Genomic DNA, 27,381 nt, shown 5'->3' with positions numbered 1-27,381 from the left:
GCGCGAGGCGCGCGCCGTTGCCTGGAAACGCGGCGGCGCCGAGGGGAGGCGGTGGGCAACGGCGGCGGCCTGCGGGGGCGGCTCTGCCCGCGGGCCCCGAACGAAGTGGGCATTGTCGGGGGTCTGTCTGGCGCAGGCCCGTCCTTCCTGCCCCGCGGGTCACCGCGCGAACGCCTCCGGACAGGGCCCAGGGCCCGGCGTCCCGCGGCGGGGCCGAGGGAGCGCAACAGCCCTCGCGCACATGGGCTGCGTGTCGTGATAGCGTCATAAACATTTGCATGCTCGATGTGCACCGCTGGGTTCATTAGCATATCCCACATTAGTATTCAGATTTATTGCCTTACCCAGGGTGCATCGCGCGTCGGCGGGGCGGCCCCGGTCGCGCTTTCCGCCCCTGTTCCCCGGGACTGCTGCGTCCGGCGCGGGCTGGATCCATGTCCTTGCCACGGGAACAGGCCGGGGCGGCAGGAGAGCCGATGGAGACGCCACAGAGTCGCCGTGTTCTAGAGAGAGACAGCTGAGAGACGGCATATGCGCGAGGAAGAATGGTGGCATACTCTGGTTTCTCTTCAGATCGTATAAATCTTTCGCCTTTTACTAAAGATTTCCGTGGAGAGGAACAGGCACGAGTGTCGAGAAATTTTTTGAGGCTCCATTTCGGTGGAGCTATCTCTTTTCTGGTTGAAAAATAGAAGTAAATAAAAGTTTCCTGAGGGGTGTGGGTGTTGTCCATAGGCAGCGGAGAGAGCTGTCATCGGGGAGGTCGTGTAAAAACTAGGAAACCTTGGTAATTGGGTCATCCACGATGGGTCTGTGTCCCGATTTCAAGGGTAGATTATAGCAACTGGCTGGACGGGCGCGGCCAGGATGCTGTGGCCATTGACATTATGTCTACGTGGACACAGGTGACAAACGCGGTGCCTCAGGGCTGTGTCTTGGGGCTGGAGCTTTTAGTAACTTTATCAAGGACACAGACAGTGGGAGTTGAGTGCACCCGCAGCCAGTTTGCAAGGTGAGTGGTGTGGGTGACATACCTGAAGGACAGGGTGCCATCCGGGGCACAAGAACCTCATGAATTTCAACAAGTCCAAGTGCCCCGTGTTGCCTCTGGGTCTGGACAATCCCAGACATGAGAAGAACTGGAGAACACAGACTGGAAAACTCACTGAGAGCAGCTCTGCTGAGAGGGAATTGGGGGGTCTTAGGGGTGAAAAGCTGGACATGAGCCAACAGTGAGAAAGCCAACTGCATCCTGGGCAGCAGGTCAGGGGAGGCAATTCTGCCCTTTCACTGCTGAAACCAGCTCTCTGGTCCCCAATACAGGAAAGACATGGATCTGTTGGAGCAAATCCAGAAGAAGCTATGAAGATAGTCAGAGGGCTGGAGCCTCTCTCCTGTGAAGATAGGCTGATAGAGCTGGGGTTGTTGAACCTGGAAAAGGCTCTGGAGAGATCTTATTGAGGCCTTCCAATACTTAGAGGGGGCCTATAAAAAAGAGAGAATGACTTTTTACAAAGGCATGTAGTGATAGGGCAAGAGAGAACGTTTTAAAATTAAAAGAGAAGAGATTTAGACTGAATATTTGAAAGGAATTCTTTATTGTGAGGGTGGCGAGGCGCTGGAACAGGTTGCCCAGGGAAGCTGTGCCTGCCCTATCCCTGGAAGTGCTCAAGACCAGGTTGGATGGGGCTTTGGAGCGATCTGGTCTAGTAGGAGGTGTGCCTAATCACGGCACAGGGATGGGAACGAGATGATCTTTAGGGCCCCTTCCAACCCAGACCATTCTATGATTCTACTTTATTTTCCTTACAATTTTTAATTTAATACTATTTTATTTAAATTGTTAAACTCCTTAGTCTCAACCCGTGAGTTTCTCATTTTTACCCTTCCCGCGGGGTGGGGGCAGTGAGCGAGGGGCTCCACGGTGTCCAGCTGGGGTTAAACCACGATGGGAACCCGCGAGCCCTGTTGAGGCTGAGGACCGGGACCGGCCCCAGCCCCCAGCGCCCGGCGGGGCTGAGTCCGCCCCGCCCCGTCACCGGTCTGATTTGCATACCCAGGCTGCCCCGCGGTCCCGCCGGTGTCCGGCCCCGCTGCTGTCCAGCGCTGCGGCCGCCGCCCCGCCGGGCTGTGAGGGCTGCCCGGCGTATGCGCTCCCCGGGGCAGGACCGGGGATGCGGAGCCGGGAACAGCAAACGGGCCGAGTGTCGCCCTGACTGTGGGAGGGTGGAGCAGACGGCGGCTATGTCGGGGAGGGAGGAGATGGCATACTCTGGTTTCTCTTCAGATCGTATAAATCTTTCGCCTTTTACTAAAGATTTCCGTGGAGAGGAACAGGCACGAGTGTCGAGAAATTTTTTGAGGCTCTACTCCGGTAGAGCTACATTTGTTGCAGTTTAAAAACAGATAAAATTCCATGTGTTTACTAGAGATGTTATTCAGTGCTATAGAACCAGTTGCGTACGTGTTCCGATAGCAGTCACGCTTGTCTACTTTCTGTGGGGTCTCCGCTCGTTCCACCGGCCCCGAGGCTGGTCTGTCCGACCGCGGCTGGGGCATCCCGCAGTCCTTCCCGGGAGCACCGCCCCCGCCCGCTCCAAGCCGCAACTCACGCAGCAGGGCCGACCGCCCTGACCTCCCTTCCCCGGGAGCCGCAGTCCTGCCCGCGCCCAAGGGACTACATCTCCCGGCAGACCTCGCGCCCCACAGCCTACGACAATCCCGGGATTGCCGTGGGGGCGGGGCCTGCCGGGAGATGTAGTCCCGCTGCGACTCCCGGCAGCCCTCGCGGCACGCCGGCGCGCGGGGTTTAAACCGGCGGCGGTTGCCGGGCGGGTGTTTCGCTGCTGGGGTGGGACGTGGTTCCTGTGCCCGTGCCATGGACTCCGGCCTCTACCGCAACGTCCACCCCGGCGTCGTCATTAACATCCAGCGGAGCAATGGTGAGGAGTGGGGAACGGGGAGTTTGCAGGGTCCCGGCCGCGGCGTGGGGCGGCCAGGTTGGGGCTCAATGCCGACTTTTTCCAGGCTTAATCCATAAGGCAACGGTGAAGGTGGTGAACGTGGAGCACTCCTGCGTGACCGTGGAGTGGTCTGAGGGCGGCGCCACCAAAGGCAAGGAGGTGGGTGAGAGCTGCTCGCGGCCCCTTCTTCCCCGGGTGCTCCAACGCTCCCGGGCCCCGGCGGGATGTGCCCCGGGAAGCCCGAGGCTCGTCAGGAGCGGCGCAGCTCTTCTGCCCCGCTGGATGGGCAGCGCTCGTCCCGCGCTGCTGCAGCTCGCTCCGCGCTCTCCTTGTTTTATGCATAATGAAAGCAATGCCCCACATGCACTAAGGTAAGGTGTGAGAGCTGCAGTGCCAAAGCTGCACCTTTTGCCTTCCAGAAGGGATCAAGGAGGTGTTGGGCCTCTTGCACTGTTGACTGCTGATGCTGAATGTCCCAAGATTCTAGTTTTCCAGCTCTTTGGGCTGTTTGTTGGCTTTCCATGTCTTTTACTATGGCCTTCAGGCTTTCCTTAAAATCTGTTACTAATAAGGTGCCGTGTTAACAGGGCTGGGTTTGATTTCCTGAGTCTCTGCACCAATATAACATAAATACAGTGTGAGATGGGATGGGAGAGAGGAGAGTCTGGGGCGTTTGAGGCTGATGTGGCTGAAATCCTGTCACTTAAAAAAGTCTCTGTCACTGAGCAAAAGTACTTGTCCTTCTGGTGTCTCTAGAAATGTGCAGACTCTGGATTTCAGTGAAAATCTTAGAAGTTGCCATTGGCTGGTTGTTTGAAACCAAATCTTACTTTGTGCATGTGCCTGCTGCATTCAAATATAAAAAAAAAATACATGTTCAGATATAATTTCTGGCTAAATTGCTTGCATGTGTCAAGATGTTAAATCTTTAGGAAGATACTTCAAAATCCAGTAGTTTTCTTATGTGCTTATGTATATATACTATGTGCTTACACATATATATACATATATATTGTCCACGTACCTGTTTCTGAGCTAATTCACTTTCCAATTAGCTGCTAACCAATTCCATATGAATTAGACTTCATAGGTTATTTCTCTTATGCTAGAAAGTGGTATTTTCACATTTTAGAGAGGTTCACCTACTTGCTTTCTTCTTTCATGGACTCTTATTTAAATAATTCCAAAGTTAATTGAGAACTCAAGAACTTCCTGGTGGTGCTTGTGTTGCCTTGTTAGGTTGCAATTGCAGTTGCAAGCTGCTGTGATAGTGGAATTTTTGTGTATAGGTGCTTCCAATCTCTTCATCAGGGATAGTTTTGAAAAACAGAACAGAGACTGCGTTTCTGTATTTGTGCTCGAGCCTGCCCTATCCCTGGCTTTGCCAGGGTGCCCCATCGTGTGGCAGGATTATAATTTCCCAGGAGGGTCAGTCAGGAGGTGATAGCTGACCTCAGGTGAAATCATTTGCAGTAGCAAGTGAAGATACAGTTGAGTTAAGTTATGGATTAAATGCTGAATCCTTCATTTCTCAGAGTCTAAGCAGCTATTTGACGTTTATTTCGGTAAGCACAATCGCACAGTAAACACTTAATGCTCTCCTAGCACAGAAGCCACAGAGCTGCTGAGATTTACTAAGATTAGCAGTGAGAGATTAGAGCAGGGGATGCCAAATGGGCTTTGCCCTTCTCTTCAGAAGTGCTCTATGGCACCTGCAGAGCTGTGTGGTGTTTGGCAGATGACGGTAAATGGCTTAACTAGCACATTTTGTCTGGTGTATTTAGATGTACCAGACTGTTCAAATGGAATAGGAACTACTGTTTTACTCTTCCAAGCAATTTGAATGTAACATTTAGCAGGCAGTGGGTCAAGTTTGTTTGCCTTCACTGAAAGTCCAGATTAGGAAAAAACAATTCCTAAGTGGTAGCAGCAATAGTCCACTATGTAAAATCCTGCCTTTGCTCTTGCAGGTTGATATTAATGATGTGATTGCAATAAATCCTGAATTATTAGAACTACCTGCTGCTGATGTGAAAGAGAATGTTCCTTTGCAAGACAATGTAACTTTACAGGTAAGTGCTTTAAAGTAGTTCAGTTTTTTCTAAGGTACTAAAGCATAGGCTTGTTATATATAATACTCTTAGTCTTAAAGTTTGAGATCTCTACTTGTCTTTTCTGTCTCATAGTTAAACTTCGGTCAGAAATTCTTGTTGTATTGATGGTGCCCTGAAGAGCAGTGCTAGGTGTTTGCTGCTTACTGCAATTGTTTACAGCATTCCTTGTTTTTCAGAAACAGAAGCGTAGAACAACACTTTCAAAAATTCCTGCTCCCCGGGAAGGTGAGAAAATGTTGTTTGTTTTTTTTTTTTCTCTGCTATACACTTGTGGAACTGTGCTGGCCTGTCATTGTAGCTATAATATTCTACTTTAGTACATCATAAGGCTGCTCATTCAGGCAGTGCTAACTGTCTCATACCAATATTTTGGACTCCTGAGGGCAGGAAGTTTCCTAACAGGTTGCTGTCCTGCTCCTGTGAGCTGGGGTTTGTGGATGTGTTCTCCTCTTCTGCTGTAGTTATTCCCTGCTTTAAATGTCACTAGGCAGTTGCTGTTGTAGTGAGTTTTAAAGTTCTGTATGGAGTTTTGCAAATGCCACAAACAACAGAAGTTAAGTGGCAGTTATTAAGATTAAAAGTGTCAAAATGAGAGTGGAAAGGACAAGAAAGAAATAGCAGTGACAAATGTATGTCTCGTCATCAAGCAGTCTCCCTAGACAATAAGTAGATCTTTATGCTTGGAGACGTTTTCAGAGCAGGCAGCCAAAGTGCCAGCTGGTGTGCCCAGCTCCCTGATTACATGTCAGTACAATGTGTTGAGCAAAGCCAGAAGAGTAGATAGAGATGTCAGTGTGGGATTGCTAAGAAATTGTTCTTCCTGAGGTGTCAGGAGTTAGAAAATGCCTATTATCTGCCTTCTTTTAGCTTTATTAGCTGACTCTATGCTGTTTGAATTGCAAATAGCAGCATTACAGGTCTATTTGTGTGATATTTGTCTATCACTGTGTGATGCTGAGCTTGAATCATTACTAATTTAATGATTCTCTTAAAGTGCATAGTAAGCTAAAACTTGTGCTTCTCCATGCAATTGAGCTGTAAACAAAACATCTGGGCTTGTCTACCCTCTTCTGTTGCATGCAATGCAAGACTTGTGCTTCTCCATGCAATTGAGCTGTAAACAAAACATCTGGGCTTGTCTACCCTCTTCTGTTGCATGCAATGCAAGACAGAAGACAACAGTACAAATTGCCTGGCACCAGAGAGGCAGGAGTTGTCCAAGAATCTTAAAGTGTAAGAAATTGTTCTGTACTAGAGTATCCTGATCTTTCTCAAATTCAGAGAACTCCATAAATTTTGTGAACTGACAAGCAAAATGATGTGGCAAAATTATGACTGTCTATATATAGGTCTGTTAATAGAACTGGATAGCCAGCTGGAAGACACAAGGTGTGTTAATCCTGTCACTGGTTGATGGAAAGATGTCCTTGCAGAGGTCACAGTTCTCCTGAAGTATAGAATCTAATTGTATGTCTGAAATATCTGTTGCCTGTCCTACTGGCACAGTCTTGTCCCTGAAGACCTCCTCAGAGCTTAAGAGAAGCAGTGTTCTCAGTATTCATCAAATAATTTCTGTTGTTATAATTAGCTAAAGCCCAGCAGTGTCAGGGCATCTGTCCTGCTGCAAACTCTGTGCTGCACCAATTAGAAAGCTAACATTGGCTTCAGACTTGTTCTTAGACTAAACAAATTAAAGAAGATCAGAAGGTGTCTGTCTCCATCTTATTCAGGAAAGGAGAGAAGCAGAAGCAGTGCTTTCAGAATTAAGAAATAGATACTGCCTCAATCCCATGAATCAATAGGAAGTTTTGAGGATGCTGAATATCCTCACATACAAGAATCACTTGAATGAAACCCATTTACATGAAGTGAATCCTCCAGTTAATCTCCTTGTCCAGGAGCACCAGCATTTATAGACACAGTGCTGCTGAGTGTGAGATGAGATCAGGTCTGGACATGTGTGACAAGAGAAAAGGGAATAAAATGCCCTTTTTGAGTATAATGAAACTGATGCTTTTTGTTTCTAAAATTGCAGCAGTCACCTCTGCACATGAGCAGAAGATTCAAGGTAAAGAGTTAACAGGCAGGGGCACTGAATTTTGGGTATGGTTCTAAGGAATTTGATTCAGAATTGAAATGAACCCTTGGTCTTCAATAGATCTGGTGTCTTTTGAAATAATAGTGATTCATTCTGGATAAATTCTAATAATTGCTAGTCATGAGAGGTGAAGGAGTTCTAGCTTGCACATCACACTTTCTTTTTCATATCAGATTTGCTTTTTTTAAACCTATTGAGGTAAACATTCCAATCCTTCCCCTAGGAAGCTTTGCAAAGGAATTGATCTCAGTGAAAGAAATACCTTGGCATATGAAAATGGAGACTGCCTACAAAGGGACTTTTTTCAAAGACTTGCTGTTGTGATTATACAGGGTCTTTTCGCTGAATGTAGTGCCATGGAGCTCCCAGCCTACTGTGCACCACACACAGCCTGTGTGTGGGTGCCCACATGGTGGGTGGGCACAATGCTGCCCATGGCCATTTGCCAGGCTGCAGTACCCTTGTCACCATCAAAGAGTTAATTCAAACAGCCCTGCAAGTGTGAAGCTTTGGAGGTTTTAGCAATTCTCTAACTTGAAACTTCCTCCTTCCTAGGTATTAAGGTGCTGGAACTGCCATATCCTTATGTAAATCCTTAGTGGTATCTGAAAGAAATTCACTGGAATTGCAAATCTGGAATGAAGTGTTTGCTTTTCTGTAGTGCTGTGTTTATTAATCACTTTTCACCCATATGCATTGCTTTGTCCTGCACTTTGCTGATCGGAAAGATTCTTTTAACCATACTTTGTTCTCCACTGCTCTGTACTTTGTGAGCAATTGATTAATTTCAAGTGTCTGAGTGTCTCTGGATTCCTGTTTCCAAAGCTGTGCGTGGCCGTTCCAGGATGACTGCTATCACAGAATCCCAGTGCAGCTTCCCAGTGCAGGAAGATGAGATGGCAGTAGATCCCTGCACTTCTTTGCAATCCAGAAAATATTTGTCACTTCCTGGTGAGTGGAGAAACATTCCAGTGAATTCTTAATGTGAAATAATTTTCACTTTGTGTGCATTTAATTATTCAAACTGCAAATCCTAGTGGGAGAGCAACCTGAACTCTTTCATAGATAAAATGAGAGACCTAGAGGTCTGCCACTCTGCAAATATCCAGAGCTCCTACCTGAAGTGTTTTCCAAAGGACTTTGGAAACCATGTTGTGCATAATGATGTACTTTCTTATCCAGAGAGCTGTGGTTGTGCATGTTAGGTGGATATGGTAGCTGCTTAATGCCATAAAGTGGTGTTCATGGGGCTAGAGTGGGAAGAGAAGTGCCTTAACACTGCAGACAACACACCCTGTAACTGTACTGGTAATAGTTTTACCTATACAGGTTGAGTAAAGAAAGAACTTGAGCCTTCTTGAATTACAAAATTGTAGTTATTTATTTTACCAGGCCACTCTATGAATAGCTGAGGGCATGCCTTGCATGTCAAGTTCTACAAAAACACTGAAATAAGAAGCTTGATAATAAACTCTTGTCTAGTTGTTTTGGCCTTGATTTGCAGCATTGCATAAAAGTTGGTGATTGGCAAAGGATTTAAAAGTTTACTTGGTCATTTACCACAGGTTTTAGATCGTTCTATCTCCTGCTGCAGGAGTTGAGCAATGCCTCTGGTCTGTGAGGCTTTAGAAATTACAAAATTATTCTTGATCTCTGCAATCTAATTATTGGTTTTGGTCTGGCTTCTTTCTGCAGCTGGCCAAACCAGGGCTAGTGGGCTGGGTTGTGTTACAGAAGCCTCACTATCAAGTGTAAATGGAAATACAGAGAATCATCTGCCTGCTGCTAGAAAGTGCTCTTCAGACAGCCCAGGTACCAGAGAGCAGTGGATAAAAACTGACTCATCAGTCAGCAATGAATCACTATGTGATTGCTGCTTTGTACACTCAGAAGCTAAAGCTTTGAAAAGGTGGCTTTGGCAGCAAGACAGAATATCTTGATCATTTTTTATTAGAGATGTGTAATTCTGTTATAGTGGTATTGCCTCAGAAATGCTGCCTTTGCTTTAGGGTGGTAGCGTGACTTCAGAGGCAGTTTCTGTGACAGATCTGGTTTGGGAAGGAAGTGCTGCAAAATTAATGGCCATCCTTCTGAAGGTGATTGTTTCCTGTATGAGCTAGTCTGTCAGCAACCTGGAAAAGTTGAAATGTTTGTCTTGTGCTTAAAACCTAGTATGAAAATTTAATCCAAGGAACTGTTTTCATTCTATCTAGTTCGAAGAAGATCTAACGTTGTGAAAGAGATGGAGAAAATGAGAAACAAGAGAGAAGAAAAGAGAGCTCAAATTAGTGAAATCAGGATAAAACGAGCACAGGTGGAGTACTCTACAATACACCTGTAAGGGGAAATTCTGTAGGACACTGTACAACAGTAGTTGAAAACAAAACATAGTTTGGACAGTTCTTAGAAAGTTGTACATAAAAGTGGATTGATTCTGGTTTCAGAAAGTTCTGAATGTTGTAAAATGCTTTTAATTGCACACAGCTGCTTATTTAACAGGTTCTGGGACCTTTTTTGCTGTAACAGATCAATTACATTCACGTCCATGGTTTTTCCATGCAGGAGTTTGACAGCACCTGTCCAAACTGGGAGTTTGCACGTATGATCAAGGAATTCAGAGAAACTTTAAACTGCCAGCCAATATCTATAAGTGATCCAGTAAGTAAATACTGAGGCTACTAACTGCAGCCTGTAGACAGACTTCTCTATTTTGTACTGAAAATGTTGACATCAAGCAGTTGGTGCATCACTGCACCTTGGAAATTGTCTGAGCACATTGTGAGCTTGAGGCAGCTGGTGGTATCCGTGAGGTCACTTGCCTTCCCTATTTAGGGCTAAGCTGTCTTGTTTTACTTTGCATGTGTCACTAGTGAAGAGCCTGTGGTTCAACAATTACCATGCAATGATGTGTGACCATCAGTGTTTTTCAGTTTTAGTGGCACAGCCATTGTTGTAGGAATAGGTATAATTTAAAATGGACTGTTGACCTGTTACAGAATATGTTAATATAAGTAGGTTATATGGATTTTAAATACCTCAAAAAGTGGAGGAGCAAAAGTAGAGGTTAAAAACTAGAGAACCCTGGCTCGGTCAGTACCCTGAGCCATTAAAAACCACAGTGTACATATCACTGTGTGACAGGAGAAGAGCTTGTTACCTTTGCCTTCTGTCTCACCCAATGGCATATGCACTTCCCAGCTCATCTGATGTGTAGCTGTGCTGCACAAATAGCTAAACTTGCTGCATCAGTAAAGAACTCCAGATCACAAAAACCTCTGGGGTAAATGACAGTATTAATTTGCCTGATTAATTATTTGACCATAGCTGCAGCATTGACATTGTAAGTTTTGTTGGAAAGCTGGCTGAGGACTACACTTTTTACTACTTCTGGTACAGAGTACTTGGGGCAGTTTCTATAGCATTGCAGCATTTCCACCTGATACGTTGGAGAATGCTACATAAAGGTAAATTATTTGTAGTGTTGCTTTTTCACTGAATGCACTTTAAGATTGACATCCCTGCATGAGTGGGTTGGCTCAGAAGCAACTGATCAGCGTATAGAAAAATGGATGTGAGGGAGCATCTGATCTCTCTGTAATAAAGAGTGAGTGTAACTGGAAAATAATTACGTATTTTCTTACTTTTCTCTTAGATAGAAGAGCACAGGATTTGTGTCTGTGTGAGAAAGCGCCCTCTCAATAGGCAAGGTGAGTGTACTGACCAAACAGCTGTCTTGAACAGTTTGACTTTGTTCATTTTTGTTAAAACTGAGGGTCTTTTCTGTCAACAGAACTTCTCAAAAAGGAATGTGATGTGGTTACTGTTCCGAGCAAGTATGTCCTGATGGTGCATGAGCCAAAGCAGAAAGTGGACCTAACAAAATACCTTGAAACCCAAACATTTAGATTTGACTTTTCATTTGATGAAACTTCTTCAAATGAAATGGTGTACAGGTAATGCTTGTTGCCCACTGGGAATGACTTTCAGATAAAAGCATGCAGCTATGGCTAGATGGCATCTAAGCTTAAAGAAACTGTTACCTGAAATAAGTATTAAAATCCTTTTTGGAGGAAGCCAAAGGACTGAAAAGTCTCAAGCTTATTTTTGGCATGGCCTTGCTGATTGCCTATGGATTTGCTTTTGTTTTAGTTTTTTTTTCTTAAAACTGATGATGATGAAGCAGGGTATGAAATATTTGCCTTAACTAGTTTTTATCTGTTGAATATTCAGATTCACTGCTAGACCTCTTGTAGAGACCATCTTTGAGGGTGGGAAGGCGACATGCTTTGCGTACGGCCAGACAGGCAGTGGCAAGACACACGTAAGTTTTTCCCCAGCGTCTCAAATTTTCTAGCTTTGATAAAGTATTTCAAAGCTCCCTGATGTTTGAGCATGAGTAGGATCGTGTAAGAAGTTTGGACCTTGGTTTTATTGTCTTAAAGCTAATACTTTGTAAGATGTTATCTCTTTTTCTGTAGCTATATGTACCAGTGGGTTTCCTTCGAGGTTGTCAGGAAAAGTGTACTAAAATCCCCCATAGGTGGCTTTTCAAAGATTTAGGATGTCCTGACATGTCAGTTTTAGTCATGACTATTTGTTGCCTCAAACGCCTGTTGCTGTTTAACTCCTGACTGAAAAGTGGGGCTATTAGCCTCCATCTGAGACAAAGGCCACTGTCTATCCTGTGTTTTGAGCTTGGAGACACTCCAAAGACTTCAGCAATTATATAAGAATAACCCTCTTGATGCACATAAATACTTAAGTGATCTGGTATTGTTTGTGAAGTGGGTGAGTTAGCGTGTTTGCTTTCTAACCACTCCTTCCAGTCTAACAGCTGCAGTTTCAAGAGTTGTGAAAATTGTCTTCTGTCTCAAAAGATAAAGCTTGCTCTAAATTTTCAACAGCTGTGTTGTCTTTAACTTTCTTCTTCTGGGAACTATGGGGAAGAATCCTCATAGCATGATAGTGGAGCCAAATGTGCTGTTCTGATCCGCAAGAAGTGCTTGCTTCAAACCACAGTGATCTGCACTGGGCTGGACTAACTCACTGCTTTGAGTAATCAGAGTTGTTGCTGTCATTCAGTGTCAGAGGCAAGTTTTAGGCTAGCACCTCTTATCTTAAGTGTTATATAGTGAGCTGTAGATCTCTTCCAGTAATCCAGACAGAAAGTTGGAAGTTGATAGAAGTTTGAACACAGGCTGCTTTCATTGCACTGGGAAGGGCAGAGAAACCTGCTTATCTGAGCATCATTGCAGCTGTGGAATACAGCTGTGATGCACTAAAATCATAGGTGAAGTTACTTTCCCTTCCCAATCCTAGGGGACAACTAGGACAGCAAGGACAACAGCTGTACCTTGAGACTGGAGTGCTGCACATTAAATTCTGGTAGATTGAGAATGTGTCATGGGATTGAGCTGTGTTTTAAATAACAGTGGTAGAGCAAGTCACTAGGATTGCACTGACTGAAAATTTTGTTGTGATTAAAGATACTTTGGTCAAAGGAGTTAAAGGTATTGTCTGCTCTAAATTTGTATTTTCATGTCATGTTAACTTTTCCAAGTAGCAGCAAAAATGTTATTCAACCTAGACCCTAACAAATGAAGCTTTATCTCTTCTGACCAGAGGCTGTTTGGTTGCACTGTCAATGCCATACATTTTCCTTGGAGGAACAACTGCTTTGACTCTGCACCCCAGAGCCTTACCGGCATTCAGCTGTTGCTTTGTGTAGGCCAGATCTTCTTTCTGAACTGATAGGGAATCTGCAAACTAATTTGGCACTGTGTTCCAGTAACCTCACTGGCATTTGGGCTTATCTGTGGTAACTTCCTAGTCTGTTTTTGGGACCGAGATCAGATAGGCTGACTTGTTGGTGCCATGCCTGACCTCTGGCCTTTTCTCTTCACAGACTATGGGTGGAGACTTCTCAGGGAGAACCCAGAATGCCTCAAAGGGCATATATGCTTTTGCCTGTAAGTTGATTCTTCTATAGATACAAAAGTCAAATTAATGCTTGTTGTTCTTAACTAGAGAAGATACGGTTTTGTATGGTTATTCGAAACATGTCCAGTAGAAGATACATAAAGTAATTGTGTTTTCAATAATAAGAGCTGGCGTTTGCAGGAGGTATGATTGGTTTTTTTATTCATTTAACAAAATATTTTTCCTCCACCAGAAGATATTTTTTTTATGATGATGATTTTTTAAGAGATGACACATTTTCTACTTAGGCATTTGCTGGGCAGAACCATTTCATTTTGATTCTTCTGCTTTGCTTTTGTCTCAGACATATCTGAGTACAACACAACTCTACCCATTTTTGATATAAAACTTGTTATGTGAAATACATACATGTGATATATGTATTGTTTCTTCCTATAAACCTTAAATGCAAAAAAAACCTAGCATGTCCAAAATTATTTCAGAAAATGGATGCTTAGAAGCCCCTTCTTAATATAATGCCTGGAAAGTACTATGAAACCCAACCTTTACCTTCCCTTTAGAACGACACAGTGTGAAACTAGTCTGTAGCAAGGCAGCTGAATCAGGAACAACTGTTGGCTGATCTCTGAAAAATAGTTATGACTGGCCCTGAAGGAGTCTTTGCTTTTCAGCTCAGCTTCAAAGTCTGGAGCTTAATTGTGAAAAGCTGCGCTGGATCCAGCCACAGGCTCAACTAATCTGGTATATTGTCTCCAAACCGCAGCAATGCAGATGTTCAGGGATGTGTGTTTTCTAGACTTTCTGCAAGATGCACTTGAAATGCAAACACGTGACTTTTTCAGGCCTGTCCAGAACAATAGAGGATCCCAGTGTTCCCTCAGAGCAGTAAGGATTGTTGTCTGTGGGTGACATTAGCAGTTGAAACTTCTGTATTCCCCTGTTTTCAGTCCCTGGATAAGGATTCTGCTGAATCTGTTCTCCAGATGGTAGCACAGCACTGATTGTTAGCATTTGTTTGGATAACTGTCACTCAGTGCTAGACACTGCCTTATAGCTGTGCAGTGTTTGAAAGTAGATCAAGTAGCAACTAGAATGTGTTTTAAACCAGTTAACTTCTGTCTTTCCTCACTAGCACAAGATGTATTCCTCCTCCTAAATCAGCCCAGGTACAGGAGTCAGAATCTGGAAGTCTATGTGACTTTCTTTGAAATATACAATGGAAAGGTATGATTTTTTTTTTAATTTTCAAATCTTGACCTGATTTCTTTGGTTGAATATTTCATAAGTAGCTGAGTCAAACTTAATACTTTAGATCGTTCTATGTATTTTGTTTTTATTGGTGTGTTTGGAATTGAATTGAAAGTCTATGTTAAAGATGCTGTTTCTATATAGCTTTGTATAAAGACAGGGAAAAATACTTACAAGGAGTCCCTGTTCAGGTTTGCCTCAATCTTGTTGCCTAAATATAGGTGTTTGACCTCTTGAATAAGAAGGCCAAGCTTCGAGTCCTGGAGGATGGCAAGCAACAGGTCCAGGTTGTTGGTCTCCAAGAGAAACCAGTTGGCTGTGCTGAGGATGTCATCAGAATGATCACGACTGGCAGTGCCTGCAGGTTTGGTGCCTTAAAACATTTAAGAAGGTCATGTCCTGTGGCATCTCCATGTTTAGAAAAACATATATGATGCCTATAGCTGGTGCTTTGAGATTTAAACAGAAGCTTGTTGTTCCCAGTAAAGGCACTGAGCAGCACCTCTGCATGAATACCAGAAAGTGGTTACTCAACAAAAGACTAGATGGGATGGGTTCAGCCTGCCTTCCATAGAAAACGTCAGAGCTCCCCGTTCATGTGTCCTCATGGAACTCCAATAAGAGAAACCATTCACATGAGGAGATGGCTGCCTTGGAGCTTTCTAGAAGTATCAGCTAGTTTACAGGAATACAAACAGCTCCATGTGGGCTTGTAGGATCAGGGAACAGCAGCTGGTATGAACCATAGTTGCAAAAATGGTTTGGCTTAACTGCAGGCAGATGAGTTATTCCAATGGCAACAAAAATACTGTATGTGGTTCAGGAATCTTGTCTAAAGAATCCTTGAAAGCAGGTGCCAAGGGACAGCTGTAGGCTTGGCGCATCATCCTCGCAGGAAAGGCTGTGGTAGGGGCAGCTCTGGCATCATACTGGTGTCTTTGATTGGGAGCTAAAATCTATATTACCAAGTGTTACCTGCTTCAGTTAAGTTGCAACTGCTGTGGAAATGTTAATAGGCAAATGAGAGCTCCTTGGCTTCTGTACTGCACTGTGTGGGCAAATATGTTCATCCTAAAAGCTTATTCAGCGTTCTGTGCATCCTTTTTTGGCTGGCAATTTAGTTAAGAACTGTTTTAACTTTTCAGACTACTCCCTCCTTTTTAACCAGTAGTGGGTGGAACAATGAACCTGCCAGCATTCTCAGGGAATAATTGACAGTGAAGGTCACAGGGAGGTTTAAATTGAAAGATATCACTCTGTGCCTTGCAGTGATGGGGCAGGTGCAGCTGCACAGCAGAGGTGAAGTGCCAAGGCAGCTTGGCTGGAGAAAGGGATTTACCATGATTGTAATGTGCTAGCACAGCTAATGCTGTTTAGTGGGGAGCTTGGCTGAGCTTACTGTATAATGGCAGATGCATTAGGAAAATGACGTGTGGCATGCTGAAGGTGTGACTTCCAGCTCAAGTCCATGTGAGGCCTTAGCACTCAGAAAGGCATTCCAGTGTAGGCTGGCTGAGTTGATCCAGGCAGCTTGAATAGTCTTAAATCTCTATAAGCAGGGTGCAGCTTCATATTTTTCACAAGTAGTTCTGTGCTCTTATATCAGCAGCAATTCCATAATTCACACAAACTCACAGTATTAATGTGCAGAATAAACCCTAGGAGATTAATTGAATGGCTACAAGTCTTGTCTAGTGCTGTCAGGACCTGTTGTCTTCTGTGACACATTTCTAAGGCTTGTTTGCATCTTTGCTGTAGGACATCTGGGCAGACTTTTGCAAATGCCAGCTCTTCACGCTCACATGCCTGCTTCCAAATCATACTGCGCCGAAGAGGACAAATGATTGGCAAGTTTTCTTTGGTGGACCTGGCAGGAAATGAAAGGGGTGCAGACACATCTAGTGCTGATCGGCAGACACGGATGGAAGGTGCTGAAATCAATAAGAGCTTGCTGGCTTTGAAGGTGAGCTACAGCTCATGGAGCAGAGTGATAATCCACATGTGGATTCTGTTCAACTCTGGGGTTATCTGTTCTGTTTCTTTCCAGTACAAGGAAAAAACAACTGAAGAAGTACTAGTTTAGGATGTGAGCAACCTAAGAATAGAGTATACTTCCATTTAGAATGTTTCCAGGACAGTAGTGCAGTCTTGTCAGGACAGATACTGGTCTAGCTATTTCAAGCTTCATTCAAGTTAATCTTGTTTTTTGGGGGGGTTTTATGACATATGATGACTACACCTACTGCCCTGTGACAGTCAAATACCCAGAGTATATTTTAAAGACTATGAAGAGCTTAGAGCAATACATGTGACCATTCTTCAGCCTGTTGGGTTTACCAGCAGTTGGTGGTTGATAGCTTGCAGGGGTGTTTGAAGAGAGATGCCGATACTGTATTCACAAGACTTGTCATTTCGTAGGAGTGCATCCGAGCTTTAGGACAGAACAAGTCTCACACCCCTTTTCGGGAGAGCAAGCTGACCCAGGTGCTAAGAGACTCTTTCATAGGAGCAAACTCAAGGACCTGCATGGTGAGTATGCACATGTCAAACCCAATGCTTAGGTTCTATAATTTGACCAAATAGCTGCATGTTCCTCTAGAGAGAGGGGGTTTTGACGTCAGAAAGCTTCAGATCTTTTAAAAAAAAAAAAAACCAACCAACCAAAAAACCCCATTTACCTCATGGAAACTTGTCCATGGTGAGTGAGATAATAAATTGGTGAGTTATGCCCAGCTCCAGTAGAAGCAGGGCTGTGGAAGTCTTTTTAATACAGTGAATCTGTGAGAGCTTGGTGTGCTCTCAAAGGGCTTTGCTTTCTGTGGATGGTGAGGCACAGCAGGTCCACACAAAGCCAGTAGAAAATTGGATACAGGGATGCTGGCATGTCCCACAGAATCCATAAAGAAAAATGGACTTGACTGTCTCAACTCCAACCCTTTGTCCTCAAGTGTCCCACCTGTGTGGTGAGATCTGTAGGAGCATTAACAAGCAAAAGTCAAGATAGGAGTCACTAAGGTTTCTTTTGTGTTTGCAGATAGCAATGATTTCTCCAGGCATGAGTTCGTGTGAGTACACCTTAAACACACTGAGATACGCTGACAGGTAATGGCCTTTCTGACCTGGGGATTCTAATCCTATTGTAAAAAGGTGTTTTAGCTGCTTTTACTCCGACCTTTGGAACCTCAGGTTCTCTTGTATTGTTTGTATTGGCAACCTGGAGGTTGGTTGTTAGGAGCAAAGTATCTTAGAGCTGTCATATGAAACTAACCTGGGTGTTCTGTGTGAGGCATAATAGAGATGATGCAAACCCATGAGTAATGTCTCTTTTCCTCAAAGGAATCTCCTCTCATGCTAGACTTCAGACTGGCCTGGTTCTTGTAGGGAGTTTATCCTGTCCTGAATGGTTGCCTCTGTGCCTTTTACTTTTTGTAGTACTTTGTTGACCCATCTGTAAGGGTGTGCTAAGAATGTGTCACAAATGAGTGTTTTAGGTCACTCAAAGAATCACTGGCAAAGGTATCAGCAAAAGCAGGTTTAAAATTAAATGAAAGACAGAGTTTGTTGTCAAGGTTCACTCTACTACTTACTAGGTGGTTAAAGCACACAGAGAAAAATTTGACTAAAATCAGTCTATCTAAAACCAGAATCAACCTAATATTATCTACCTGAAAGCCTGAAAAATGGAAAAAGGGGTAAGGATGAAAAGGAATAAGGGAGACCCTCCCCTTGAGTCACAAGATTCATGTGACCCCCTTGACCCCCCACTAGACCAATGGTTTGGGCCCAAAGATTTTAACTGCACCTAATCTGTAGCCTAATTTAAATAATTTAACATAAGATTCTATTGAATTTACTATAAGCACAAAGTATCTCACTTACAGGCCTAACTTACTTACAAATCCAACAGACTTAAGAATCTAAGAGAGCAACCTTCATATAGCATAGCCACACACACAGAGACCTGAGGAACTATGTGCAAGGTTTTATGTACCACCCACTGTGAAGGGACTTCAGTCCCAGCTCAGGTGATGTGAGTGTAACTGCCAGAGTGGCTCCTGGATGCCTGGACAGGAAAGTTTCCTTAACACAAACATCTCCTGGCTTTCCTTCCCACAGTCTTCAGGGGCTTCTGCCCACGTAATGGGGATGGTAATTGTGCCACTTTTGAAGTGCAGCTGATTGATTGTTTCTTGCTGAGCACTGATTGATTGCAGTAGCTGCTTTGTGATGCTGTAGCCAAGAAACTGACAAAGATGAATTTGAGTGACAAATCTTCTTGTTGCAGAGTGAAAGAGCTCAGCCCTCATGATGGATGTAGTGACACACAGAGTCAGATGGAGACTGAGGAGACAGAGACCAGTATAGAAGGCTCAGGTCTTCAATTCAATGTATGTGTGTGCAGTGGGCTAAACAGAACTCAAAGCTGGGAACAACTTGCTGTTCTTACCTGGGCTATTTCTTGCAGTTCTCCAAGGACGAAGAGGAAGAACTCTCTCCCCACATGTTCAGCTATCGAGAGGTTATGACTCAAATTAGTGAATGGGAGGAGAAGGTTGTAGAACAGCTCAGAGAACTGAGACAGGTATGGGGAAGCAGCAAACCCAGCCCAGACTGCCTTCTATATGTTGATAGCAGCTTGCTTTGTCTGAGCCAAGTGCTGCTGGGGAGGCAGCAATGCAAGATGCTGTACCAGTGGTGTTACTTTTTCCTGCCAACTTTTTCCTGTAGTTTCTGGCTCAACTGGTTAAACTGGGGCATTCCAGTGCTTTTGCCAGTTCCTTTTCCCCTCCAAATAGCAACCTCTACTTGCTGCTAATGAGCACTGACTGCTCCTGGTCTGTAGAAGCTCAGCTATGTTGATTAGATTGCCAGATTTGAAGAAACTAATTGAATTTCCAGAAAGTCCATTTCTCATCACTGTTATCCTTGTAAATACAGAGAATGACGACTGAACTTGACTACCTCTTGGGAACTGCAGAGAAACCAGACTATGATCTTGAGACCTTTGTGGCCAGAGCTAAGTACTTTGTAGAGGACAGCTCAAGAAATTTCCTCAGTGTCAGAGGTATGTTAGACCCTGTATCTGACTACCACTGTTACTAAGGCTTTTCCAAAGACTTGAAAGTAATGCCAGCATACCGGGGGGGTTTGAGTACCCAGTCCTGCACAGCTCTGAAGTCTGCTGAGAGCGACAGCTGGGCTGGAAAATTCAGCTTCCAGATCAGTCACCCTGTTGCTCTTACCTTTCTTTACAGAAACACTGGATGCCCTGGGGACAGCCATGCAACTGGAGGAGCAAGCCAGCAAGCAGATAAGCTGGCAGAGGCCTTAGTTATTACAGCAAAACCTGGTTCACAAGCAATCTTGCATGCACTTGTCTTGTCTTTCATGTTCATCAGTGGTTTGTATCACTCCTGTTTTAAATGTGGTAGTGTCTGCAGGTCACATGCCCAAGGGCAGTGAACACAGCAGCCTTTTTCTTCATGGCCTGTATCAGGGTACTCAGCAAAGTGCTAAAATGCACCCACTGCAATGCTCGGGTAGGGGGCCTGAGAGTCTGTAGTCTCTGCCTGAGATGTCTGGCATCTGGCCCTTTGCTAGTGACAATGGTCTCCCCTAACAGAACTAAATACACATGTATAGTATATAACCTTTTCCAGATGTGCTTGAAACATTGCAAAACTGTTGCAAGTTTTGCTTTTCTAGAAAGAAAATGGACTATGTGATTGTAAAATCCAGTATTTTAAGAAGTTGAATAAATAAACGTTGTTGGATCTAGTTAACTGTCCTATAAAAAATATTTATTGCTGATTTTGGTAAAGTCTAACAGCTCCTAAAGACTGGCTCATTGTTGGTAGGGAGGCTGATTTCTTGGATGAAGTTTCTTTTCAAAATCTTTATACTTGTAAAGTTTACATAAAAATCACTCAAAATACATTTTGTCTCTTAATTTTGAGATCCTGCTGGGATCCCCTGACAAGGGGGAAGCTGGCTTAGGTGCAGCTATGTGCTGCCATGGCCCTTGTGTGCGGCCTGGGTTCAGATCGTCCTGCTCACCCTGTTGTCAGGGAAAAGAGCAGGTTCAGGGCAGGAACAGTTGTGAGGGATGTGCTGGTGCCTGCTCTTTCTTATTTGTTCAGCTCAGTTCAGCATTTGTCTTCAAAAGCACAAAATAGTTGTGTGGGCTCTGGGTTCAGCAACACAGGAGCCAGCTATGCAAACATCAAATCACAAAGGGATCCTTCTACCCTTACTCCCTCTTTTCTTAGAGTTGCCTTCTCCCTCTGAAAGTCAAGGCTCTAATTTAAGTGACAATGCCCCCCTAGCTCAGCACCTCCTGTCTATGGACTGCATCCTTGCTGTGTGTCTGGGGATGCCAACTCTAGCGGAGGTCAGTTATTCAGCCTGGATGGGATCAATTTTTGTGTGCCATGTTTCAGGGTTGGCCTGGAAATTACAGCAAAAGCTCTTTGAGGGATGTGAGTAGACATTAGTCACAAGCACCTAAAGAAGGGATACTTCAGTCCAGGCACAATCCTCCTCCACAGCTGGGGCACTTTGTACTCAACAGTTTAGGTTCTGGGAGCAGAGTGGGGCTGAGCATTCTGAGCGTTTCTGAACTGTCAAAGCTGACTTGTACCTGGGCTCTGCCTGCATCATACTAAGATAGCACAGCCAGAGTAAAAGGGCTGTTACGCCCTAAGTCTGGACAAAAGCAAGACACTCCTGTTCTGCTTCAGGTGTTACCTTGGATTATCCAGCCTTTCCCTGGGCAAGGAACAAAGTATTGCCCACTACCTTCCCTCTGTAGACCTAACAATGCTTGTTTTCCATATATCCACCCTAGGAGTTGGAGACCTGGTCTGCAGGCCATCAGCTCCTACCCTGGATGGGGGAAGAAGTATACAATGACCTGAGTCTGGGCCTCTTGGTGCAATTGCAATGGAAAATGCTGTGTTTCTGTCCTGCCCTTGTAGTACCAACAGACACGAGAGTCCCAAAACAAACAAGGAATGTTCAGCTGTGCATGGATTGACAATCATTTAACAGTGGGGCTTGCTGAGAACCAACTGTTTAATAGTCAGCGGGAGCTTCCTGGTGTATGTTAAAGTCTGGCAAGTTTCTTGTGTGACCATAAAAACCCCAGGACTCAAACATCACCACACTTCCTTCTGAGAGGATGTCACTGGAAAACTCCTCAGGTTTGTCTTCCTACCCACCAAGCATTTTCTGTCATCTGCTTTTGCAGGAAAAAGTGTTCTGACAGCACTATCTTGTGGACAGTGCAGGAAATTCATACTGAATTAACCAATTTTAGTACAAATGGCTGAATTTCATTAAGGATTGTGCAGTCAACCAACCATAGGCACCAGGTTGTTCACTGGGTCGCTGATGTTATACAAGGGTATTTCACTGCTGGCTGTGGCTCCCAGTTGTGTGGAGAATACAGTGGCCATGAGCAATCCAACACCCTTCATCCCTGTGCAGGACAGCCATTGCTTCCAGGCCCAGCTGTCAGCAGTGACAGCACACAAGGCCAGAGCAGATTTTCCATCTCCCTATAAGTAAAACTTCAAGCCAGCTCTGGTGGCAGTAGCAGGGAGGGTCTGAGCACTTCTACCTGTAGGCAGCAACTCTCCCCCATTCCCAAACATGCCTATCTCTAACCAGCTTAGGGCTGGAGACTTGGCAGAGCTGAGATACTCAGCAGCGACGAGTGCCAGGCGTGAATGGGTGAATCTTTCCTGGGAGGGACATGTCCCAGTCCTTTTTTACCAAAACGATGCCACTTATCTAAGGTTCTTTTTGTGGTCCTGTAGCTTCTACTCCAGTTTCTCACTGAATGACTTTTGTAGTAGCTGCCTGTTAAACATACACCAGCACAGGCTCCCTCAGACAAAGTGTGTTTGTGTGTATGAGGACCATTATGAAGGAGAGAATGATGCTTCGAAACACTTCAAAGAGAGGTGGAGTTACACTGCTAGCATGAAAGGACGATGGATGTAGTTTTTCAGGTAACAGTGTGCCTATATCTCATGATCTATGCACATACCACAGCTCAGGCAGCCGGGGCTACTGTGGCCTGCACTGCTGAGCCAGGACAGCAATCACCCAGTGCTGGAACTGTTCCCCAGCCGCACCCAGCAGCCCTCAGCACATCTCTGGAGGCCTGCAGGGTAGCATTAGTGCTACAGGCAACCCCCGCCTCGACCCGGGCAGTCTTTGCTGCTGCACTCCTCGCCTCAGGGGACAGCCCCCTGCACCTCCCCTACCTGTCAAGGTGACGGCTGAGCCCGGCAGGTGGTGATGGACCTTGAATGAAAGACCCTCCCTGTCACCCTGGAACGTCACCCGGGCGTACCTTGGCTAGCGTTTGTAGCAGTCAAGTCAGGGGGTATACAAATAACAGGCTACAACAACCACTGGAAAACCCGCGTTATCCTACAAAACGTATAGCACTTTCTTTCCCTGTTTTTAAACCAAGTATATGTAGCTCCACCGAAATGGAGCCTCAAAAAATTTCTCGACACTCGTGCCTGTTCCTCTCCACGGAAATCTTTAGTAAAAGGCGAAAGATTTATACGATCTGAAGAGAAACCAGAGTATGCCCCCACCGTTCCTCTCCAACATAGGCACCTTCTGCTCCATCCCCCAGCAGTCACGGCGACGCTCGTCCGCCCGGCCGGCGCTCCCGGCCCCGCACCCCCGGCCCAGTCCGGCCCGGCCCGGCCCCATGGGACGCACACACTGGACAGCCCTTACAGCCCGGACGGGGCAGCGGCCGCAACGCCGGACACCGGCGGGGCCGCTGGGCACCCTGGGTATGCAAATTAGCCCGGTAACGAGGCGCCGGTAATGAGTAGGAGGAGCCCGGGGCGGAGATGGGCGGAGCACGTTGGTTCGGCTGCCACCGGTGTCCCGCGCATACGTTATCCCCACGGTCCGAACCGCGTGAGACCGCTTATAAACCCCAATCCCGCGCGTTAATGCCGTGATCCAACAACAACAACAACCCATGCCAGCCATCCCTCCCCCAACACTTTTTCTTTCTTTAACCAGAATAAGGTCAGCCCCACCGAAATGGAGCCTCAAAAAATTTCTCAAGACTCGTACTTGTTCCTCTCCACGGAAATCTTTAGTAAAAGGCGAAAGATTTATACGATCTGAAGAGAAACCAGAGTATGGTCCTAACCTTTCCCGCACATATGCTCACTCCCGGTTCCTGTCCCACGGGACACGGCGACCCTCACTCAGTTCCTTCCCCTACTTCCCACTCCTTCCGGCGCCTCACCCGGCTCGGCACCAGGCCCCCGCCGGTACCACAGCCCGGATGGCCCGAGCCCACGGCCACGGTGCTCGGCGGGGCCGGCCCGGCGCTGCCCGCACAGCATTCCGGGTATGCTGATCACACCAAGCGGAGGAGGCGGCCCGCCCCGACCAAGCCCGGTGCTTCCGGCCCTCCTGCTGGCGAGGGCGGAGCGGAGCGGGGCAGCTGAGAACAAAGCGAGCGGTAGTGGACAAGGACCCCGCGGCGCTCGGGTGTGCTCGCATCGTCGGCACGAGCAGCACCACGCAGAGGCAAAAATTCGGCTCCGAGAAAGGCCAGCGTACGCCGCCGCCACGGACCGGAGCTCGACATCGAGAGGGCTCGCGGTACGGCCCCACGCATGGTGCTGAGCTCCGGGCGGGCGCCAACACCACCCCTATCCCCGCGGGCGGGCCTGGAGTGCCCGGGACTTTCGGGCAGGTCCCCGGCTGCCGCTTCTGCCGGAGTCCGAAGCGCCGGCACGCAGCTGCTCCGCTGCATCGCCCGGGCCGGGAGAAGGGGTTGCCCGAGCCCCGCCCCGTCACCGCGCATCTTCTGACCAGACAAGGGTAATGAGGTGGCCGCCCTAGCGGGGGTAGAGGCGGTGCGAAAGCATCCTAAATACAGGATGCGTGCTGCCGGCAGCCATGGCAGTAGTAGCCGGTAACTGTTACCATAAAATTCTGATCACACCATAGCTCGCTTTACCATGTATTAAAAGTCCCTTCTGTTTTTTACCATATATATGTAGCTCCACCGAAATGGAGCCTCAAAAAATTTCTCGACACTCGTGCCTGTTCCTCTCCACGGAAATCTTTAGTAAAAGGCGAAAGATTTATACGATCTGAAGAGAAACCAGAGTATACCTACTCTCTCCCCTCGGCAGCTACCCATCTGTGGCTGTCCTTCTATAGGTTACAGCGACCGTGGTTTCGCCCAGGTTTGACGCTGTACGGCTCCGTCCCGTTCTCTCGGGAGCGGACAGAGCCCGACTTACACCGGACCAGCGATCTCGGGGAGTGGGCGACCCGAACTTTACCCGCTGTTTGCGGCGTCGCCGCGCGGTGCACTCTGGGTATGCAAATTATCATGAATACTAATAAGGCGCCCGTCGCCGCCCGGCCCCGTATCAGCCGCAGCCAGGCAGGATCGGGGCCCCAGGGACGCAAGGCCGAGACCTCCTGTGCCTGCCCTTCGACCCCGGCACACTTTCCCAGGCCAGCCCCAGACCACCTAGGGTGGCTAGACAGATCCTACCTTTGTACCGGACCTCCAGATGTACTGAACACACACAGGACACCTAGCATGAGCTCCATGAGCACACAGGGCACCTCTCCCGTCATATCCTGGGGGAAAAGGACGGAGTGACAGGAACAGTCTTCACACAGTTCTCCAGGCTGTTCTCTTCCAGGCAGTAGGGCTACTCAGTGCAGCCACAATGCCGAGGAGACAGGCACAGCTCCTGCCTGAGCAGGGATGGACACAGGTGGCAACACTGCCTGTTGTCCCCAGCAAGGCCCACTCCTCACCTGCATGACCCAGAGCATCTGCAGAGCCCCTTGCTGGGCCTGGGGGAAGGTACAAAATAGCACAGCTATGAGGCATTGGGAATCTTGGCTCTGATACTTGGGATTGCTGTGACCCAAATCTGTGCATCTTTTTGATCTTCTGCTGAGTTGGAGGCGTTTAAGAACTTGGTGAGGCCTTGCACCCTTGTGCAGAGAAAGAGATGTCAACCTGCGTGCCTGGATGCGCCTGGATCAGCCACCTCAGCTGTCTCACTGTCACTCTGAGAGAACCCAGTACTGCATCCCACTTGAAGCGTTCCTCAAACAGCCAGGAGAAAATTTCTCTGTCCTTGTCAGGAGCCACAACTAGAAAACCAGTTAGCAAAATTCTCAGCTGGAGTAAGTGGCCAAGGAAGGCCCTTCTGCAGGCATTTACAGAAACAGAATCTGGCACTGGCATACCGACAGAGTTGCTACAGATCCCGCTACTGAGCATGCTGCTTTGTCTCTCTTGCAGGAAGCTGTGACAGCATGTATCACCCCATGGCCTCTGAGAATGTCCTCTGAAGTACAGAACTAACAGGGTTTAGCTTCCACTACCTAGGAGGAAAAACAGGAAGAAAAAGCTGTAATTCTCTTTCAAAAAATACAAGCCACAAAACTCTCCCACCCCAGAGAGGAAATCTGGGAAAGTTTGCAGTAGGTGAATGATGCAGGTAAGGATGGAAACTGTTTTGTGGCTTTAACAGGAGGAATTGCCACCAGCAAGGCAGCAATATCTCACCAAAATGTCTGTGAAGAAAGTGAGCTTGTTAAAAAACGAGAGGGGATGAAATGCAACCGCTCCACAATAGCTGAGACTCTGAACTCCTTCCAGCTGGAGCAGCGCTGCTGAATCTGCCATCCTCAGGCGGAGAGAAGGGAGCGGCTCAGTGCAGCAAGCAGCCTCGGGGGCCAGAGGACAGGGAGAACATCCTCGCCTGAATCAGGACAAAACACAAATGGACATGCTGCATACCACAGCTTTCACAAATGAGCTCCTCACACTCCCTGCCAGTGTCTCCAGTGAGCAACAGCAGCTTTACAGACTCTCTTTTATCCTCTTCTTTCATGTGATTCAGCCCCAGTATTTCCAGAGGAATCAAGACACTTCTGTTCTCCAGAAATTCAGTAAGGTATCTGTGGCTGCAGGGCTGCAAGAATAGGGGGAACAAGGCCAGAAGTGTCACTTGCCTTGGAGCCCATCTTCCTCTGCCAGCATGCCATGTCCTGGGAGCCATCACCTCCCATCTCACTGCAGTGGGTAGAGGTCTGAACTGGGGTACTGTCTCTGCAGAAGAGCATGGACCATCCTCTTACAGGCAGGGAGAGGCAGCACACTCATCCAGATGTGAGAAAACCCACTGATTCTAGGTTCCTGAGAGATGGGTTACATGCCTTTCTCTTCAGTTCCGTCTTTCGATAGCCAGGTTGTTTTTTAAACCTGCAGAATGTGGCTGGATGTGGATGTCTCTGTCCAAAAGCTTATTCATTAAACACTTTTTCAGTAGAGATCTTGCCCATCTCCATCTCACTACCACACAGCACCTCCAGCTGTCCAAGGAAACAGATGCATCATCCTGAGCCACACTGTTAGTTGAGCCAGAATCAAGCTGGCTCCCTGGGAACTCCAGCTCCAGCTCTGGCTCTGCCTTGCTTTTAATGAAGCTGTTCAGCATGCAACTTTGAGCAACTTTGTGGGCACTATCCCATTCCTGCAAGAAAACCATTATGGCTAATGGCTTCCTGCTCTTTGACAGATGCCACGATCTTTTCTGCCTAGAGAAAAATGAGAAGGAAGTTTAAAAAGGTCTGTGAAGAAAGACTGTACTAATGAATTACCACTAGAATCACATTTAAAATCTCTGGCAAACAATATTAAAGCACTTAGTAACCATTTAATCTCATTTTCTCTTATACTCATTTCACAGATAGGAAAACAGGCAAAAGGAGAGTTCCTGATATGTCTGAAGCTGCACAATGAATCTGTGACAGACTTGAGATTATTTTCCAGGGCAGGTGGTTTCACCACAGGAGCTCTCTTCTCCGCTTTGCTAATAAAGTCATTTTGATGTTACCCATTACCCCAGCCCTGTTTCTCACTAGCCTCATGATATGAACACTGCATCTCATATCTGACCTGCCAGGGAATAAATAGAGTGAA

The 27,381-nt window shown here is 46.4% G+C and overlaps 2 protein-coding genes and 5 non-coding genes across 11 annotated transcripts; 3 read left to right on the top strand and 4 right to left on the bottom strand.

Annotated features, from left to right (window-relative positions):
- Nucleotides 1–68: 68 nt before the first annotated feature.
- Nucleotides 69–27,329, bottom strand: ARMH1 (armadillo like helical domain containing 1). The gene is given in 8 exon segments (XM_042031054.1): nucleotides 69–1,485; nucleotides 24,928–25,016; nucleotides 25,200–25,425; nucleotides 26,109–26,423; nucleotides 26,786–26,842; nucleotides 26,844–26,954; nucleotides 26,956–26,996; nucleotides 27,321–27,329. Coding segments are annotated over 8 exon segments (879 nt in total). The 3' UTR covers nucleotides 69–1,454.
- Nucleotides 554–668, top strand: LOC121666040. The gene has a single exon (XR_006016554.1). It is a non-coding gene; the product is annotated as a U5 spliceosomal RNA (small nuclear RNA).
- LOC121666041 lies at nucleotides 2,268–2,382 on the top strand. The gene has a single exon (XR_006016555.1). It is a non-coding gene; the product is annotated as a U5 spliceosomal RNA (small nuclear RNA).
- Nucleotides 2,628–20,141, top strand: KIF2C (kinesin family member 2C). Of its 5 annotated transcripts, XM_042030540.1 has the most exons (22): nucleotides 2,628–2,942; nucleotides 3,028–3,122; nucleotides 4,934–5,035; nucleotides 5,254–5,302; nucleotides 7,113–7,145; nucleotides 8,001–8,126; nucleotides 8,871–8,987; nucleotides 9,389–9,489; nucleotides 9,738–9,833; nucleotides 10,828–10,882; nucleotides 10,966–11,128; nucleotides 11,406–11,496; nucleotides 13,081–13,144; nucleotides 14,248–14,339; nucleotides 14,585–14,727; nucleotides 16,122–16,326; nucleotides 16,782–16,892; nucleotides 17,398–17,465; nucleotides 18,649–18,751; nucleotides 18,829–18,945; nucleotides 19,302–19,428; nucleotides 19,619–20,141. In XM_042030540.1, exons 1-22 carry the CDS (start codon nucleotides 2,879–2,881, stop codon nucleotides 19,693–19,695), a joined length of 2,199 nt encoding a protein of 732 aa, XP_041886474.1. In that variant the 5' UTR covers nucleotides 2,628–2,878; the 3' UTR covers nucleotides 19,696–20,141. The 5 variants fall into 5 exon arrangements, with proteins under 5 accessions (XP_041886474.1, XP_041886475.1, XP_041886477.1 ...); XM_042030541.1 differs by lacking the exon at nucleotides 7,113–7,145 and having other exon boundaries at nucleotides 2,642–2,942; XM_042030543.1 differs by lacking the exon at nucleotides 8,871–8,987 and having other exon boundaries at nucleotides 2,646–2,942.
- Nucleotides 22,856–22,970, bottom strand: LOC121666039. The gene has a single exon (XR_006016553.1). It is a non-coding gene; the product is annotated as a U5 spliceosomal RNA (small nuclear RNA).
- LOC121666030 lies at nucleotides 23,433–23,547 on the bottom strand. The gene has a single exon (XR_006016544.1). It is a non-coding gene; the product is annotated as a U5 spliceosomal RNA (small nuclear RNA).
- LOC121666038 lies at nucleotides 24,420–24,534 on the bottom strand. Its single transcript, XR_006016552.1, has one exon. It is a non-coding gene; the product is annotated as a U5 spliceosomal RNA (small nuclear RNA).
- Nucleotides 27,330–27,381: the final 52 nt, after the last annotated feature.

Source organism: Corvus kubaryi, unplaced genomic scaffold, assembly GCF_017639235.1.
Source record: "Corvus kubaryi isolate FWS band 111438036 unplaced genomic scaffold, C.kubaryi_AGA036_p1.0 37334, whole genome shotgun sequence".
Lineage (NCBI taxonomy): Eukaryota > Metazoa > Chordata > Aves > Passeriformes > Corvidae > Corvus > Corvus kubaryi.
The sequence above is the reverse complement of the archived record's forward strand: the minus strand, read 5'-3'. Positions and strand labels throughout refer to the sequence as shown.